The sequence below is a fragment of the Archocentrus centrarchus genome, chromosome 1 (assembly GCF_007364275.1).
Source record: "Archocentrus centrarchus isolate MPI-CPG fArcCen1 chromosome 1, fArcCen1, whole genome shotgun sequence".
In the NCBI taxonomy this organism is placed as follows: domain Eukaryota; kingdom Metazoa; phylum Chordata; class Actinopteri; order Cichliformes; family Cichlidae; genus Archocentrus; species Archocentrus centrarchus.
The window spans coordinates 12,869,754-12,888,963 of record NC_044346.1 but is presented as its reverse complement, the minus strand read 5'-3'; the positions used below and the strand labels follow the sequence as shown (position 1 = coordinate 12,888,963).

General features: G+C 40.1%; 1 protein-coding gene across 1 annotated transcript in view; it reads left to right on the top strand.

The window, feature by feature from the left end:
• tll1 (tolloid-like 1) overlaps positions 1-15,891 on the top strand; it is a 65,529-nt gene extending 49,638 nt beyond the window's left edge. The window contains exons 18-22 of the mRNA XM_030736076.1: positions 1,142-1,267; positions 4,823-4,950; positions 10,346-10,559; positions 10,849-11,099; positions 14,136-15,891. Of these exons, the coding sequence (XP_030591936.1) occupies positions 1,142-1,267; positions 4,823-4,950; positions 10,346-10,559; positions 10,849-11,099; positions 14,136-14,270 (854 nt within the window). The 3' untranslated portion in view covers positions 14,271-15,891. The remainder of the gene's footprint in view (positions 1-1,141; positions 1,268-4,822; positions 4,951-10,345; positions 10,560-10,848; positions 11,100-14,135) is intronic.
• Positions 15,892-19,210: the final 3,319 nt, after the last annotated feature.

Here is a 19,210-nt window from a genome sequence, read left to right as displayed (position 1 = left end):
AAGGTCCTAATTTCTATCCATCCACTACACACTTTCACTGTTTGTGTGGCAGGTCAACCAAAATAAATTCTGTTCCAAACCAGGCAGCCTTAAGTGGAGGTCATAAATACCTCCAATAGCAAATCTGCATCAATGCAGACTTACCTTACCTACCCCACTTCATGTAAATACAGCACCTGCTTCATGTCTGATATGGAGGAAAACTTCACACTGACACAAAAAAGGAACTCAGTGTTGTTATTTCAGAAGAACTCCTTCAGTAACAAATGAAATGAAAATATGTTGACATTTGTTTGTATTTGAAGAGAGAACAGTAATATCTTGTAGTCAGTGAGAACTGTAAAACTACAAATACAAATAGAAGTTGTCTCTTTGCTGCCTCACTTACAGAAATTGTCTGCAGATCTTTTATGTATCAACGGATACTGTAATAAAATAAGAGTTGATGAAAGAAAAGAAACCACACAGTCTGTGATATAAAGAGAAAGGTCTGAAAGAAAAGGAAACAGAGTGTGTGCATGTTACAAGTTATGGACGTGATCTTATTACTTCCACCTGGTAGTAGTATAAATGAGTGCAGATGGTTGGATGTTCCTCTTTCCATCGGAGAAAGCCAAGAACATCCCAAAGCTTACTCCTGTGGTTCTACCCTACCCATTAATTAAGAGCCCCTTCAGCAGCCACACATGCATCCAGTCTGTGTTACGCTCATCATAAAGAGAGAGGGTATAAGGGCTGGACTGCTATTGGGCCCTAGACTGAGGCGAGTACACAAATTAAAATACACAAACATGGCGGGTTAACAAGAAACAGGTGAATCTAATCAGGGGCAAGTTAATGGATCACAAAGGGAGGAAAGACCAAGGAAGCAAAGCAACACATAGGGACGCACAGGGAAAATAATACATTCAAAATAAAAAAAAAAAAGGGAACAGAATAAATAAACAAAACTTTGTAAACTCTTAACTTAAATAAGACTCGTGACGTCAACCTAGACAAGCACAACAGCACCAGACTTACACAGACTAACAAACTTTTTTCAGCACTTTCTTCCTGTCTACTTTTCTTTCTCTCCCTTTCCAACATCTCATCTCTGTGGTGTTTACACACGAGTGACGTGGTGCATGTGTATCCCTCACAGACAAAGACGAGTGCAGCAAGGATAACGGCGGCTGCCAGCACGAGTGCATCAACACGGTGGGCTCCTACGTGTGCCAGTGTCGCCATGGCTTTGTACTGCATGAGAACAAACACGACTGTAAGGAAGGTGGGTTTCACCGACATTCACATCCGCGCACACACACTTGCATAAAAGCACCAGAGTGCGCGCGCCTACTGTCGTGCATCCACACAAGCGTGTGTTCATTTATAAAAATAGCCATCATCCATCATACAGCTCACACTCTGCCTACAAAACATGACATATTGCAGCATGTCATTATTACTTTAACAAAAATTAAGCCAAAATGCACAAGGGGTGTGTGAAAACTAAATACCCCCTCGCTGCTTCTGCAGAAATTAAGAGGCTAAGTAGCAGCCAGGCGAGGTGTGAGCACCTCTTGAAAAGCAGAGGTTTTGGCAGTTTGCTAGTCTGGAGCATTCAGGTGTGTGTTAATACAATGACAAGGTGGAAAGATATCAACAGTGATCTTAGGGAAGCAATTGTTGCTGCCCATCAATCTGGGAAGGGTTATAAGGTCATTTTAAAACAATTTTAAGTCCATCATTCTGCAGCGAGAATTATTATTCACAAATGGAGTATATTTAAGAAAGGTCATCTGTCTTCCCAGGAGTAGAGGTCCCAGTAAATTTACCTCGATGTCAGACCATGTAATGCTCAGAGAAACTGCTAAAAAAAAAAAAAATCATAAAACACAGCATATCAGCACAAATACCTCACACCAACTGTCAACCACGGCGGTGGAGGGGTCATGATTTGGGCTTGTTTTGTAGCCACAGGACCTGGGCACTTTGCAGTCACTGAGTCAACCAAGAACTCCTCTGTATACCAAAGTATTTTAGAGTCAAATGTGAAGACGTGTCCGACAGCTAAAACTTGGCCCAAGTTGGGTCGTGCAGCAGGACAGTGCAGCAAGTTTACAGCAGAGTGGCTGAAAAAGAAACGAATAAACGTGTTGTAATGGTTCAGTCAAAGTCCAGACCTCAACCTGATTGTGATGCTGTGGTAACACCTTAAGAGAGCTGTGCATAAATGAATGCCCTCAAACTTCAATGAACTGAAGCAACATTGTAAAGAAGAGTGGGCCAAAATTCCTCCACAGCGATGTGACAGAGAGAGACTGATAAAGTCATACAGAAAACGATTCCTCCAAATTAATACTGCTAAAGATGGTTCTACTAGCTGTTGAATCATGGGGTGTAGTCAGTGTTTCATGACTGTTTCTGCATTTTGGCTTCATTTTGGTTAAATAAATGGTGTAGTATATCATGTGTTGTTCTTCATCTCAGGTTGTATTTGCCTAATTTTAAGACCTGCTAAGGAGAAGATTTTTTTTTTTTAATTATGTCATATGATATGGAAAACCTTAGAACTGTCAGAGAGTGTACTTTTTTTTTTTTACCATGTCTGTAAGTTCAGTTTTGGGGTGAACTGTTTCTTTAAGTTGCATGTAGTCATAAGTTAAAAAGTCACACCTTTCAAGTCAGAAAATCAGGAAAGTGTTTAAAATGTCCAGTCCTGGAAAAATTAAACAAAAACCCTCTACCAGGCAGATTTAGCAAAAAGTAAAAATTTAATTATATATTATGAGTATTTACTTTGTATGGTGAGACTAAAAAAGAAACAGCCTTTGCCTTGACATTTACTGGCCCTAAAGGACCTTTAGCTTACACTGGAAGACATCAGACCTGACTTGGACTTTTCCTAAAGGACATTCTTGAAACAGGACGCACTAAGTTCAGATGAATTACCACAGAAATGTCCTACAAGTCTGTTCCATCATAAATTATATGTAGGAGATTAAATTCAGGAGATGCTCTACTCTGAAAGACTTGATACTCTTGAACTTTTCTCAGATGACCTAAAAACCAGTTGGAAGTCTCTAAAACTCAGCTCACTCTGATGTGTGAGAAACAGACACAGGGTGGAAAAAGATTTTAGTTTGACAGAAAACATTATTTATTAAGGTTATTTGCACTTTCACACACACACACACACACACACACACACACACACACACACACACACACACACACAGACACACACACACACACACACACACACGCACACACACACCCTGCTGAATGGACATATTATACACAGCTCTTTGAAGCTGAACTTTTGAACGTGCACACACACACACATGCGCGCGCACACACACACACACACACACACACACAGTCATAACATCAGCACTGACATACACACCTCACTAAAGACTCCCTGTGACGCTCATAAAAAGACTCATGTTTCAAACATCTGGGAGCCTCACAGCTTTGCGTGTAGCGCTGTCTTCCTGTGTGCACATGTGTATTTATATGTGCATTACACCAGAGTAAGCTAGCCTTGCAGTGTCACACTAATCCTTATTCCCATCACACGACCTGTGTCCATGTTTATATCCATACATGAGCTTTAGTGTGTGTGAGAAGATTTCAGCATGTGTTGTTACACACTGGATTCATCATTAAGCATAAAGTTTTAATGGTAGAAGTTAGTGTTACACACCACCCAGGTGATATCCCAGGTAACTTGATCAAATTATACTCATTGCTTAAATGTTTAATGTAGATTGCTAGTCTTTCTATATTAAAAAAATATATAAAAAATTATTCTTTACACTCAAATGTTGTTCTTGTGGACTCCATTTCATTCTGTACATGAGTTTGGTTTTCCTGAGAACTAAAAGCCATCACCTTCAAACACATCTTCTTTGTCTTGTGCATGCCTTCTGCCTCCCCACACCTTCATAAAGCCATAGCATTTATCTCACTCAAATCACATGCACGAAAATGCCATGTGTGTCTGTGTGGGCTGCTTTCCAGGAGGAAAGTAACCTTTGTTAGCCAGCAGCTCCTGTGCATTCTCAGACTTGTCCATCAGTGACAGATGAAGTGCAGCAGATATTTTTCAGTGCACTTTCTGAGCTTCTGTTGCAACAAAGAGCTAACTGCTGAGCAAGTCTTTCTATAATGTAAATAGGTGGGTGGAGCTGACAAAGCCTTAAAATCAAGGAATGGGCTTTTCAGGAAACATACAGCAGCTTGTTGAAGAAGTGGGTCAAATTAGAGAAGTAGTCAGGAATGAAACAAAACCACTGAATTTGACACCTCTCAGTGAATGCAATGATGTTCAGAAAAAGCATTTAATCTTAAACATCCAGACTATTATGTGTGCAAGTATGGTTACAAACACATTTTGTCTATAGTCTGTGCTCACTGAGTGAATATAGATAGCATCCAGACCCACCTCCTCTCACAAATCCAAAATAATGATATGGTTCTATATACTGTTACCATTACAGTTTTAATGAGACATTGTCCAACATATTGCTGTTTATGTGTTGGGATGTTTTCACTGCAAGCCTTTCAGTTCTTTATGCAGTTCTGTATGTAGCTACAGTATATAAAGTGCAGGTCCTGCTGCAGTGTTTGTGCAAAGCATGCTGCCAATTTCAAGTGAAATCCACTACGAATGTCTCACCAGGATGTGTTTCTTTGAAATCTTCTCTCTCTATTGGTTCTTGCGTTGCTCTCCTTCCTGTTCCTTTTCCATTTCCTCTGACCTTTTCCTGCGCAGCCAGGATTTTTAACTTCCTCCCTGCGTGTGTTCTCGTGTGTGTCTCTGTGTGTGTGTGTCCAGCTGAGTGTGAGCATAAGATCCACAGCCCCAGTGGGACCCTGAGCAGCCCTAACTGGCCGGACAAGTATCCCAGCCGGAAGGAGTGCACCTGGGACATCACAGCCACGCCGGGACACAGAGTGAAGATTGTAAGTGTGCGTCACGTGAAACGTGTTAAACATCCTGGACTTTTCTTTCTCTCTGTCTGTTTTCTTGGAAATCACAGGCATGCCACCCCATTGTAATGATGCACTGTTCTGTCTGTGGGTTCATCCTTTATGTAAAAGCCTCAGGCTGTCCTTTCCCCTTTTTACACAGTCTTCTCCTTTTGTGTTCCACTTATGAAACCCAAATGTGAATGAGGGAGAAAGTGCACGTTTGTATATTTGGGCTAACTCCGAGTGTGTGCTCATGCGTTAGTGAGAGGCCTTGGGCAGTGGCCATCTGTGTCAGTGTGCCTTTCTGCGCCTATGTGTGTGTGCTCCACACACACACACACACACACACACACACACACACACACACACACACACACACACACACACACACATGCATATGCACACACGTGCATGCAGATAGTCTGCTGCACAGTTTCTAATTTGGTACACATGTATGTCTTTATGAAGACACAGTTAGAATTGAGCTCCAGTACCATTGTGGGAAGAGTTTGTTTCTGGTGGAGAAACTCAGACATTTGCAGGTTGTCTGTGTAGACGTGTGAACTCCAAACTAAGCATAGTCATAGTCAAATCAGATGGGAACGGTTATTTGGTGTTTTCCAGTTTAGGAATTCATGCAATGAGAGAATATCTGACTCTGAACGTGCAAAGGGATGGAGGAGATGATATGTCAAACAGGAAAATAGCAAAAACAACGATAACATACAAGCTCAGTGCAAGAAATGAGCACTAAGACTGGTCTTCAGCTTCATCCTTGGCCAGAATCCAAACATCTTTTTTAAAGAACTTCATGAAGCACAACACAGAGACACTCAAATAGGCTGTCTTTTCTTCAGAGTCAGCTACTAACCCTACTTTACATCCTGACTGCCTCCACTGTTTGGCAAAAAAACACTGGCAAAAGTCTACAAAGGCTACAAAACAAAAATTATTTTCAGCGGTTTTTTAAACTAATTAATAATTCAGTGTATAACAAAGTAGAAAATAGGAAAAAATAACTCCTCCAAAGATATACTGTAATTTCAATAAGGAGAGATCATTAGGGGGAAGATTTATAGAACAAGATTTATTGATATTCAGAATTCAGTTAAGCTATTTGGCAATTAGGCTCTGATGGCCCATCATAGCAGAATCCCAGCGGTGACAGGAATCAGGGCAGAACCCCCTGAAGTTTAGATGATGGTGGTGAAGGAAAAGTTGGAGGCTTGGATGGAGCACTGAGTGACTTGGGTGAGGTGGAAATGGAGAGGAGGTGAGTTGCACAAATGAGTCTGCAAGGGAGAGTGACAGCTAAGTGGTGAGCTTTAAAGTACTCAGAGTGGAGGCTGATTGGCTTGAAGAAGATGGGCAGAAATATGATTGGACTAGAGCAATGATGTCAGCTTTGAGTTTGACAGCACGGGAAAGTGGAAGTGATATGAAGAATTGACTAACAGCCAAACACCCGGGAAAGTAGACAGATTGAACTTATGTATAAGTTTCATATATAATGTCATTTATTACAGCAAGTATTGGCAAGCCCTCTCAGTTATGAAGCCAAAATTGGTTTGTGAGTTTGATTAAAGAATGCCTCTAATCAGATGTCAAATTACTGTAGCCTCCAAAAAACTTTTTTTAGTTGACTGTTAGATCATCGAACTACCTCTTTTACCTTCTAAGTGCAGAGGTCAAATTGGTTCTCACCAGAAACTGTATATAAAGAGGAACAACCTGGTATTACCCATTGGTTTGTGAACTTGTGTTCATTAGTTATTATTAATCTCTGGCTCTCTTCCACAGTGTGTCTTTTGCCCTGTCACTCTCCCCTCACCCCCAACCAGTTGCGACAGATGACTGCCCCTCCCTGAGCCTGGTTGTGCGTTTCTTCCTGTTAAAAGGGAGTTTTTCCTTCCCACTGTCGCCAAATGCTTGCTCATAGGGGGTCGTTTTGATTATTGTTTTTTTTCTGTAATTATTATTATTTAGTAGAGTCTTTACCTTAAAATATAAAGCCCCTCGAGGTGACTGTTTGTTGTGATTTGGTGCTATATAAATAAAATGGAACTGAATTGAATTGAAGCCTCACCACGGCCAAAGGATCAGCGAGTTAATGCCACACCAAAGCGTTCATCCATAATTCACAAGACACTGTTGGTCAGAAATTACTCATAGTTACACACAGTAACCACCTAATGGGTCTTCACCCAAACTGTGTTCAAGGTCAAGGTCGCATCTGTCATTTTAAAGGTAATATCCTGTGAATTGTGATGGATTATGAGTCAGATGAGGTACTATGTCATTGATGTTTGGGTATTAAACTGCTGACCACATTTGGAAAAGGGCGTAGAGTGCATGTGTTACTAGCATCCACTGACTGTATGGGTCATAACACAGACACAGACAATTCCAGGTTATAGTCCAGTTATAGTCCAGCAGACCTCTACAAGCTACAGCCACCTGTGTCAGCCCCCACTCACTCCCTTATTCATGGATAGTTAGAAGCTTAAATGCAATTTAAGGGGTCAAAACCATTAGTGTGTCAGATGGTAAACTTGTTTAATTCTGATGTAAAGTTGAGCTGTTTAACATGAGGGTGTGTGGAGATTTACTCACTTCTGGCACAAGCCTCAAGTGGCCAGTCAAGGAACTGCATATAAACAAAAAAATAAAATACAGGGGCAAAAAAAATCACACACGTGCTCAAATTTACACAGCATGCTTCAGATAATCCTCCTAAAGTCGACTCATGTTCCCATCCAAATGGTCTCTCTCTCTCTCACACTCACACTCTCACACACACACACACACACACACACACACACACACACACACACACACACACACACACACACACACACACACACACACACACACACACACACACACACACACACACTCTACTGAAAGGACATATTGAACATTTGGCTCTTCACCTGACTTCCACTCTGCAGCCACAATATGGGCTTGTTATCAAAACTGTCATTTATTTTTGATAATCTCTAATGACCGCTTATGTAACCAAAACACATTACGTCATCAACCGTGATAACACAATTATGGGTTTTTGCTCCAGTTTTGAATTTGTATCTTCATGTGATTCAAATGATTGGACGTTTTTACTTTGTTGTGGGTTTTTTTTTAGTGTTACTTGTTGTTACATGCACTTTATGTTTGCTTTTGTATATATATCATATATATATATATATATATATATATATATATATATATATATATATATATATACAAAAGCATATATCTGTGAGGACCAGCTTTGAATTTTAGACCTGAGGAGTGAGGGCATTTTGGTGGCGGGGAAAATTAGGTCAGGCATTCATTTGATTTAATTTTAGGGTTCAGCTTAGAGGCAGACTAAGGGTAAGGACTAAGGTTATGTAGAGTTAAAGGGACGGATCACACCAAAATCAAACTGATACATTCCTCTGGCCTCTTATTCTAGATCTAGATTTTTTTGTAGATTTCAGCTGTATGTTAGCAACATTTCTTTGCAGAATAGATAAATAACAGAAATCTGAACACAGATATTAAGATTATTTTGTTATTCCTTGCTCTCTGTCTGGCACACACACACACAGAAACATGCACACACACTTTGCTTGGCTGTAGTAAACAGCTCAAGTGAGACCATCAAACCAGTGTCTTACTTGAGCTACGGTTAGAAACATCTGGAAGTCATCACAACCTCAGAATCAAACACTTCCCATCTGTGTAATGAAATCCACGCATCAGCCCACCTTCACCCTCCTTTCTGCTTCCACTCGGTTGGTTTATGGAAAAAAAAAAAGAAAAAAAGAATCAGTGCGTTGTGATGGTTAGGGTGACGTGACAGAGACAATCATAGAAGTGTGTGACTGTGTGGGAGTGAGGCCTGCAAGGTGTTATGACTCAGCTCACGGTGACATGATTAGATTATAAATCGTGACACTGTGTACATGCATGTCCGCGTGGAGGCAATGTGTTGGCAAGGATGGAGTAGGGGCCTGGGGTTTCTTCTCTGAGGTTCAAAAAGCATGAAATGCAAATACATTTATTTCCAAAAACAAGATCTTATCAGTGATCACTAGTGACGTTTGATAAAGAGATGTTTGGAAAGCCAGCTGACAGACTGATAGATGAACAGTCTAAACACACACACACACACACACACACACACACACACACACACACACACACACACACACACACACACACACACACACACACACACACATGCAAAATGCCATGCAGCAGGGGCAATTCCAGGATAATTTTTTTGAATGTGGCACAAAAGGGAGCTAGAAAAGTCAATCAGATATAAATATAGGGTTAAAGATGGGGCGTGATTTTCTTTTGTGTAGTGCCCTCTGCTCTAATACAGATGGCAGCTGCAGCTAATGTTAATTACTCTCATTTGTTTTGGGAATTGCCAGACTGACAGAACTGTAGGCATACCCCCGACAGCCTGTCTGTTGCATTACCGGCGACAGAATTTAGGTGCAATAAGGCATTTCCATTCCAGCTGCATCAACTCTTAACTCAGCTAATGTGAGACTTGGTTTTACCTCTTGTTGTTTACCAAATGATTCAAAGACTCACTATGAAGGCATTTCTTTATATAGACACAATATAATGAAAGCGCTTGGAAATGATACGTTCTCTTTTACTTTTCCCTCACTCTTCCTTCTGACTGCTCCTCTTTGTGTTCATTTTTTTTCCCTCAGCTCGCACATGTTGTCTGCATTCCTGACTTCTATAAATAGTTCTTTAAAATAATGATATTGTCACATTTTCAGGCTTCAAAACACTAAACAAGCATTTTTCGTACCTACAAGCTTGTTGACCTCTGGGTTCTGCTCTCTGTGCCTCATGCACAAATTTAATCTGCTTTACCGAGCCAAGCAAGCAGATAAAGTTAAGCCGTTTCCTTCAACAGCACCTGGATGAAGAAGTAAGATGGAAAAGTGACTTGAACACCTTCAGTGATTTTATTAATTGCTGTTTTCCAGCTAATGCCACTCAAAGAGACTAGTGAGGGAACTCAGAATTCCTGTTTGTTGCCAGGATGAAACAAATTCAAGGAAAGAGAGATTAGATTATTATTAAGAAAGGGAAAAACCAACTGAACAGCATCTTTCAGAAAGAAGGTCTTGTATATTTACACTTTTTTGGCCTGTTGGTTTTATTGGGTAGTTAATAGATAGTAAAAAGACCACCTCGTGTCAGAGGCTCTTAGGACTTTAGTGAATAGAGAAAACTCCTACTGCCATTTAAGACTGTGGAAGCATCCTTGTGAATATGTCCAGTAGCTCCTACAAGGTTCTTGTTCTAACACCCACTCATTCATTCATTCTCCGTCTCTCTGCCAATCTCCCCGCCTCCTTCTATTCAGACCTTCAATGAGTTTGAGATCGAGCAGCATCAGGAATGTGCTTATGACCATCTGGAGGCGTTTGACGGGGACAGCGACACAGCAGCCATCTTGGGCCGGCTGTGTGGCAGTAAGATCCCGGAGCCACTGGTGTCCACCGGCAACAAGATGTACCTTCGCTTCATTTCTGACGCCTCCGTACAAAGGAAGGGTTTCCAAGCTTCACACTCAACAGGTGTGTGTGTCTGCAATCATATAAATATCTTTATATGGTGAATAATGTAGCATTTTAAGTCTGTTCATGCAACACTGTGTGAGATTTCGTGCCTGTTGAGAGCATCACAACACAGTCATCAGCTTGGCACTCCTGATTCCAAGTTAGGAGTAATGCCCCCCTCTAGTGGTTTTTAACAGTGCATACATGCTAAAGATAACTTCATGCAACCTGAGTTTAGTTCATCACTGCTGAGAACAACAAAACATGCCCCCAAAATGACCATTTTTTTTTCCTTTTGCCCCTTTAGAGTGCGGCGGTCGGCTGAAAGCAGAAGCTCGTCAGAAGAACCTTTATTCCCACTCCCAGTTCGGAGACAACAATTATCCAGGTCACACTGACTGCGAGTGGCTGCTGACGGCAGAACAGGGCTACGGGATCGAGCTCAGCTTCATTACTTTTGAGGTGGAGGAGGAGGCCGACTGTGGTTACGACTACATCGAGCTCTATAACGGCTATGATGCCAACTCACACCGACTGGGCCGCTTCTGTGGTTCAGGGGTGAGTCACCACTATTTTCAGGGCCATCTCTGAGTTTTGTAAACTTAAAAGACTCCTGGAGGACTCTGCACATGTTTTAGTGGTTGACACTGAAACACTTCAGGTTAGCCATCAGTTTCCATTCAATTCCATCATAGCAGACTCTGCGTTTTTCAGTCCAACAAATCAATGTGGAGGTATATTACTGTGGCACTGTCAGCCAGTGAAGCCTTGACTAGTTCTATAAATGCACACTGCATTACTTTGTAATGACAACTTTTTAAAAAGTGGATGGTTTTGACATTGAAGATACAGACTAGAGACATGGAAGAGAGATTGTTGTCGACAAATGACAACAAATTGAATAAATTGAAGCATGGATGTTGAATTGTATTAGTGTGGCTGATTTTAATGTTAAGATGCTTAGGCACAAACTAGCCACCTTAAAGATTTAATTCAGTTTTATTTATATAGCACCAAATCACAACAAACAGTCGCCTCAAGGTGCTTTATATTGTAAGGTAAAGACCCTGCAATAATACAGAGAAAACCCAACAATCAAAACGACCCCCTATGAACAAGCACGTGGCGATAGTGGGAAGGAAAAACTCCCTTTTAACAGGAAGAAACCTCTGGGCATAACCAGGCTCAGGGAGGGGCAGTCATCTGCCGCGACAGGTTGGGGCTGAGGGGAGAGAGACAGGACAAAAGACATGCTGTGGAAGAGAGCCAGAAATTAATAATAACTAATGATTAAATGCAGAGCAGTGTATAAAGACAGAGTGTTAAGTTATTGACAAATGCTTTCCAGCTTTGTTAGAAAGCTACATTCACAGAAATGGCACATCCCTGTATGGGATGTGCCATTTCGGTCTTCTTCTGCACAAAATGGATCAACCGCATATTCTATTCAGAGACATTAATGTAGGAATGGATGATAGAGATCTATAAATAATTATTACAGTAAGATGCAAATAAGGCAGGAATGCTGCAGAAAATGGTTAATTTGCTGATTTGATCATCACCAGCACACAGTGCGCTCATGGTGCTGCTGTTTGTTTTTTCTAACGTGACAGCTACGCATTAGAAGTCTAAAACTTTAAACTGTATGCACTTAAACATTAAAGGTTACTCAGTGTGTTCAGCTCTGACTCTGAGCCTAATAAAGGAGAAGTGAGAATCGCTTTACTTTCTCGACAAATCAAAGTGAAATTAATTTTATTGATTGAATAGGTATTCTTTGTGATAAATTAACTGATCAGTTTTCTAATCTTTGTTTTTCACTGCAATTCCATTCCTTAAAGGATACTATAAATTAAAGAATTAGTGTAAATGTGGCATTTTCAGCAGACTTTACACCCAGCATGAGTTATCATGGTGATCTATCCAAGTAAAATGAGAGCCACCTTCGTGACACTGAACACTCTGACTTTAGGCTAACCTCACTAAGCCATTAATCTCGCTTCGTAGTACACCCCTCAGGCCAATTACTCCATTAAGTTGAGGTGATACCAAGCAGACCGTTAACGGTCTATTCGAAACCAATCTGTCATTCTAAGTAGCCATGCCCCAATAATGTGTAACTGTAAACCTTTGATGAATTTACTTATTCATGAGTCATGAAATAATCAACAGAGGCTAAAACTGTTTTTGTACTAACACATTTATTTCTGCCGTAAACAAATGGCCATTTGAGGAACTGCAGCTTTGACACTTCCCTGTTGGTTTACTTTTTTTAACACCATGATGACAAAAGTAAAATTTAACCCTGTTTATAACCTCAATTTACTCTTATTTTTAAATATATATATAACCTTCATGTACAGTTCTGTGCAAAAGTCTTGAGCCACCATCATTTCTTTATAATTTGCTAGGAAAATGGGAAATAGATGCAGTGACAAAGCTGATCACACACTGTTTCAATAATGTTGAGGCTCTGGAGAGGCAGTGTGTTTGGGATCATTGTCATGCTGAAAAATGAAGCTTTTTCCAATAAGATGCTTTCCAGATGGTATTGCATGGTACATCAAAATCTGATGGTACTTTCAATTTTGACAAGCTCTCCAACACCACAGGCTGACATGCAGCTCCAAACCATGACAGAGCCTCCACCGTGTTTTACAGATGGCTGCAGACACTCACTGTTTTACCTCTCTCCTGACTTGCTCTGTACATATTGATGATGATTTGAATCAAAATTTTAAATTTGGATTCATCACTCCATCAGACCTGTTGCCACTGATGTTCAGTCCAGTTGTGTACTTTGGCATACCTCAGCCTTTTCTCCCTGTTTCCCTTTATTAAGAATGGCTTCTTGACAGACACCCTTCCACTGAGACCATTTCTGATGAGGCTTCAGTGAGCAGTAGATGGATCAGCTGAGGGACCAGATGCATCTTAAGGATGTGACTTTCACATACTGTTCATCTGCTGCAGATCCGTTGTCCATTTTCCTCATATTTTTTTAAGTATACACTGCACTATATGCTGAGATATGCAAGGTTTCCAGCTAATAGCTCTTTGGGAATCAATTAATTTGGGCAAAAATACTATTTTATGCCTGTCAAACTTTGTTATCTTTAACATTTTTCATAAATTCAACTAAAAAAATGGGAGCAAAGGATGTGTTTTATTAGTGGTAGTAACAAAGTGCCTAAAGATGCAATTTAAAATTGGTTCGCTAAGTTGTCTGTTATGTGTAGACACAACTCTGGTTCATCCCTTGAGTTAGGTGCCTTTTTTTATGCTTCATTGATTCATAGGTCAGTGTTAAGTGGTTCAACAAACAAACAAACAAACAAAATATTCTTCTGAAAATGGTCAGGTACAACGACTGGACTGAAAATGAGTGAAAAAGCAGCCAATGTCCAAAGAAAAACTTTGAAAGACCTTCAGAAAGCTGGAGAGCTATTGCTCAAGACCACTTTAAAAATAACAAGAAAGTCAGGAAACTATAAAGAAATGAGTCAAGAAGTGGATTGAGACTTTTGCACAATACTACATATACAAATATATAAAAACAACTGCTTCACCGTTTGTCTGTTGTCCCTTCCTCAGCCCAGAGAGGGGATTTACTCACCTGGAGATGCTATGCTGATCCGTTTCCATAGTGACGACACAATAAGCAAGAAGGGCTTCCACATCCTCTACACGAGCACCAAGTTCCAGGAGAACCTTCACACCAGGAAATGACTTCAGACACAGCCCGCAACCTCTGACCTCCATGCAGCCCCAGCCACTGTTACCCTGACCTTCACCACGGCAATGAGAAAAGTACAGCTTGTTCCCTCTTAGCCAGCTACCAGAGGAAGATGATTCTTCTGTGGATATCTGTCTCCCTCTGTGGCTCCACACAGGTCACTGCCCTCTGAGATGAGACAGGAAAAACAACAAGATATATCAACGTGGGGGATTACACTGATGACTGCATGAGCCATTTTTGCACAGGAGATGGTTTTATTACTGCACATCAAGCTACCTGTGTTCAGTACAGGAAAAGGCTTGCAGGAGATCCAAATCAGTTCACCGAGATGCTCACGCCTGCACAAATGCAAACAAACGGCTACAAGCACAAACACTAGTTTCATATTCAGAGATATAAACAGTGGATGGCAAACTAAAGACCTCAAAATGCATCCGAGGAGGGCGTTTGGAGTCTTGAACCGTGCGACTTACTGTGATCAGACGGCTGCTTATAACCCACAGTAACTCACAACAAACTGCTGACAAACATTTTTATTGCCTTTGATGCCTGGGAACTGGTCTCTTCAGCCCAGCTCAGAACGGCTGCAGATTATTTTATGTCATGTCTTTGTATTGTAAAACTCATTGTGTTTACTGTATGTGTGTGCGTGCGTGTGTGTGTGTGTGTGTGTGCGCATGCGTGCGTGCGTGGGGAAAAGAACAAAGAGGCTCAAGTCTGCCCTTTGCCCTTTTTGCTTCCAGCTTATGCAGATTGTGGAATAAAAAGAAAATAACAAATATTAAATGCAAATAAAGACTTTCAAAACGATGTGTGATGTTAATCTTAAGCCTTGCAGTAAGTTGTGTTTCCAGTTTCCCTTCCTCCACAGTGAACATGTGATTTCTTTTTTTCTTCCCCAGTGGATAGCAGAAGGGAATATTTTACACAGCCGTCTCTTGAAAGTGAGTGACTGAAGGAGAGATTCCCATGGTGCTAAAAATAAAGAATACACTGAATGACTGAATGAAGGCTTTCAAATGGAGACGCAGTCAGTGTGCAAACAGCACTCTGCAACAACATCACTAGTCCTATGGAACTACAATATTGCCTTAGAACCAAATGTATGCTATCGGACGTCGCTCTCATGCTCTCACACTGGCGTCTTGTGTCAGCGGCGTGTTTTCATTTGTTTGGAAAGATTGGTTTTATTGTAAAAAAAACAAAACAAAAAAAAACATGGGAAGTGAAGTCTGTGTGTGAGATGGCGTCTGCAGTGCGTGTGTATTTGTGCCACTTTTGTAGCTGCTCGCAAGAGTTGCACGCGCACACACACACACACACGCGCCTCATGTTTTTGTGCAATTTCACGACTGCATTTGAACGTTTCCTTTCTGTATATTTGGAGAGTGGAAAGAAAAAATAGGACAATTTAAGGAATATGAGCTGCAAATGAACTGCAATGTTTCTCTCAGTGTGTTATAGGTGATATTAGAGAAATGTGCGTGTATGTCTTTTAAGTTGAATCTCTCATTGCTGTATGTGCCAAGCTCCAGGTGACCCCGATCCCACTGTCCACTGTAGTTTTTTTGTCCTTCTCTGGGTCTGACATGACGTTCTCATTAAAATACACACAGGTTAAAAACACATGTGTGTCTTTATTTTGTGTTCAACTTTACTTTTTTTTTTTCCCTTTTGGGCAAAATATCAACATAATGTGATAGCATGTTATCCAGCTCACTGTGATATCTGGCTATTCATGGTTTACTTCTGTTAGGTCATCCTCATTTATCTAGAAAAAATTACTTCAAAAAAGTTCTCAGGCTGAGCAGCAGGACACGCCCCCCACAACGTTAACAAAGGTTACCTGAGTTCTAGTTTAAGAAAATGTTCAAAGATCGTGCAAAGTTAAAAGTCTACCTTAGAGATACGATTTTGATTACAACATTTTGAGAATGTTGTTGATGCGCAGGTTAGATTATGAAATGTTCTTTCATGAAACGTTCCCACAGTGTTACATGGTAACCGTGGAAAAACATTCTCACTTTTTTCTGGATGGCGGTACGTTTTTTTCTTTAATGTTCCTCTAAAGTAATTTGTTCACCTGCAACGTTTTGTGTATTTGTTGGTGTAAGAAGATAAAATGTTCATTTTAAGCATGGCCGTGTCAGGCTGTCATCCTTGAACTTTTACTTGAAACATGCTGCTTGGATTTATGGAAGCTTGTTTTTGCCACTAAAAAAAAAAAAAAAAAAAGGTTGTCATGTGTATGTCAAAACTTAAGATTATTGTCTCAAAATTTTGACTTAATAACTTGAAATGACTTTTTTTTTTTTGGCTTTATATTGAGTTACCCTAACCCTAATTCTGAGTTATTACATCAAAATTTTGAGATAATAACCCCAATTTTTTTGACTTATGGATGGGGAAAAAAATGTAAAAATCAGTGGCAGAAACAAGCTTACATATGGATTTCAAAAGAATTTGGTGATCAAATTTATAGTCATCAGTTGATGAACCCTGTCTTTGGTGACCTCATCACTTTTCGAATGCCATCAGAGCAAAATGTTGTCTGGTGATTATATTATTAATATATATTACAAAACTTAAATTTAGGACTTAGGTTTACTTCAAATTGGTGGTGCTGCACAGTGGTGCAGTGGCTAGCACCATTGATTCGTGACAATAAGGTTCTGGGTCTGAACCTGCTGGTTTCCTTCTGTGGTGCAGTTGCATGATCTCACTGCACCTATATGGATTCTGTCCAGGTTCTCCAGTTTCGTCATACAGTCCAGAGACATGCATGTTAAGTTAATTAGTGAGTCTAAATTAGCTGCAGGTAACAATATGAGCATCCATGTTAGTTCTGTGATTGACAGGTGATCTGTCCAGGCTGTACCCCGCCTCTCATCCTCTGACAGTTGGGCCATTTATTTCAATAATCTGCCACTAAAAATGTTTTAATGATATTAGAGCACAATGTTCTAACAACCCTACTGCTTTAAAAAAAATAATTAGCAAACAAGTTTAGAAAGTTTTGGGACCAAAATAAAATCCTGAAACTGAAATCACGAGAACTGAATGGTAATACCCTCAGAGTGTTTTCAAAGTAAACATTTTTCTAGGTGGGTTGTCATCTCTTTCACTTAAAGCCCTGTGCATTTTCATCTACCATGTTTTTTGCCTAATATCTTGACCACTTAGCCAACGAGGAGGGCTGGAGCCCATCTCACATGTCCTGTAGGGCCAGTCCATGACAGGGGTAACACACAGAGAGGCATACAACCACATTCTCAATATTGACTCACCATTAACCTAACCAGCATCTCTTTGGACTGGGGAAGCAAACCTACACTGGAAGCAGTGATAAACTATAAATATTTTTAAATTAAAATTGTTCATTAATTGTTTATATGTAAAAGAAATAACCATACCATTAACCATACTAATCAGCTCTCTTTTTTCAGGATTGAAATATGAATTCATCATTGTCTTCTAAAGTGAAACTGCGTGTTATCACATATTAATTCATAGACGATTTGGCTTTGGTTTGACAAGTTGCTATTGAGACATAGGGTTAAAAAAAAGTTTCTTATTTTCATTTTTGAGCTTGAGACCTTGTTCTTGACCTTTGGAAACAGTATACACATGCAGCTTGTAGATCTACTTTCCACCTTTCAGCATTTGCAGATTATTTTGTGATTATTATATTATATATATTGTTTCTTGTGTGGCTTCTTATCTTTCAACTCCTTATCAACTATTCTACTATTAATTAAAACATAGCTGTTTGTAGGTTTAACAGTGTGTTCAGTGTGTACCACCATTACGTTAAGCAACCCAAGGAGTGGGAGACCTTGAATCACACAGGAACGTCATCACGCGTCCAATCCGATCTCCTGCTGCTACTCTCACAATTTTATCGTAAAATTCAGTCATCTCTATGTGATTCGTTTTAGATGGTAATTAAAAAAAGAAAGCACACTCCGTATCAAACCACGGATACAATCACAGTGAAGAGCAATCCACTCTTATTCCCTTGTGACTATGTTTATTATGGGTTTGTAAACACATTCTGACCCATTTAAAAACAACCTCACAGCGCTGCAGTATGAGAGGACAAGTCACTTACCTTTATGGGACCGGTCTGATGAGCTTCAGTTGCCTCTCATTCCCAAATTCCCAACAGTATGATGCAGCAGACAACCACCAGAGTGCGCCCTGTTTGAGCTTTTCAGCACTCAAAAGTAGCTTTTTTTTTTTTCCCTGAGCTTCTCCGAAATTAACACAACACTGCTTGAACATATTTAAAACTCTTATGTAATGTTTAAAGGCAAAAAACACTGTTAATTTAAGCTTTCAACACTTTGGGGGGGTCTTTCATTTACAAGACACCTTGCACTTTGTAGTCTTTGGAGGGAATGAAACCATAAACTCTGCCGGACAGAGTCAGCTTAAAGCTTCCCCGTATGCTGGTTTCCCAATATTGCTGCAGCAGTGTGTTAGAGCTGCTTATGTCTCCACCTACAGTTCATCCAGAGAAGCGCAGTCAGGCTAACGTAACCATATCTCTGTTTTAGTGTTAAAAAAAACAAAACAAGCAAACTTCAGGCTCTCCCGTACGCGGGTGCAAAGTATTCTAGAATCTATGATTTTAAAAAAGGCTTTGATTTACAGAGCTGTACCATTTTTATTCCTAATTGAAGAAAAAGCTTTTTAATATGAATTTTGTGAGGTATGTGAGTGCCTGAAGTTTGTCACTTTGTTGGAAGATTTATGCCCTTTATATTAGCAGTGCTGGGCTTACAGTTTGACCTTTGCAAGACACCTTTTGTCTACCAAAGCTATAGAACTGCTTTTGGTGGTCCTTAAAAGGTTTAGTGATAGTGATCTTAATCTACCTGAGCCCATTTTAATTAGAAAAAAAAAAACAGTTTTATACAGCAAAAAT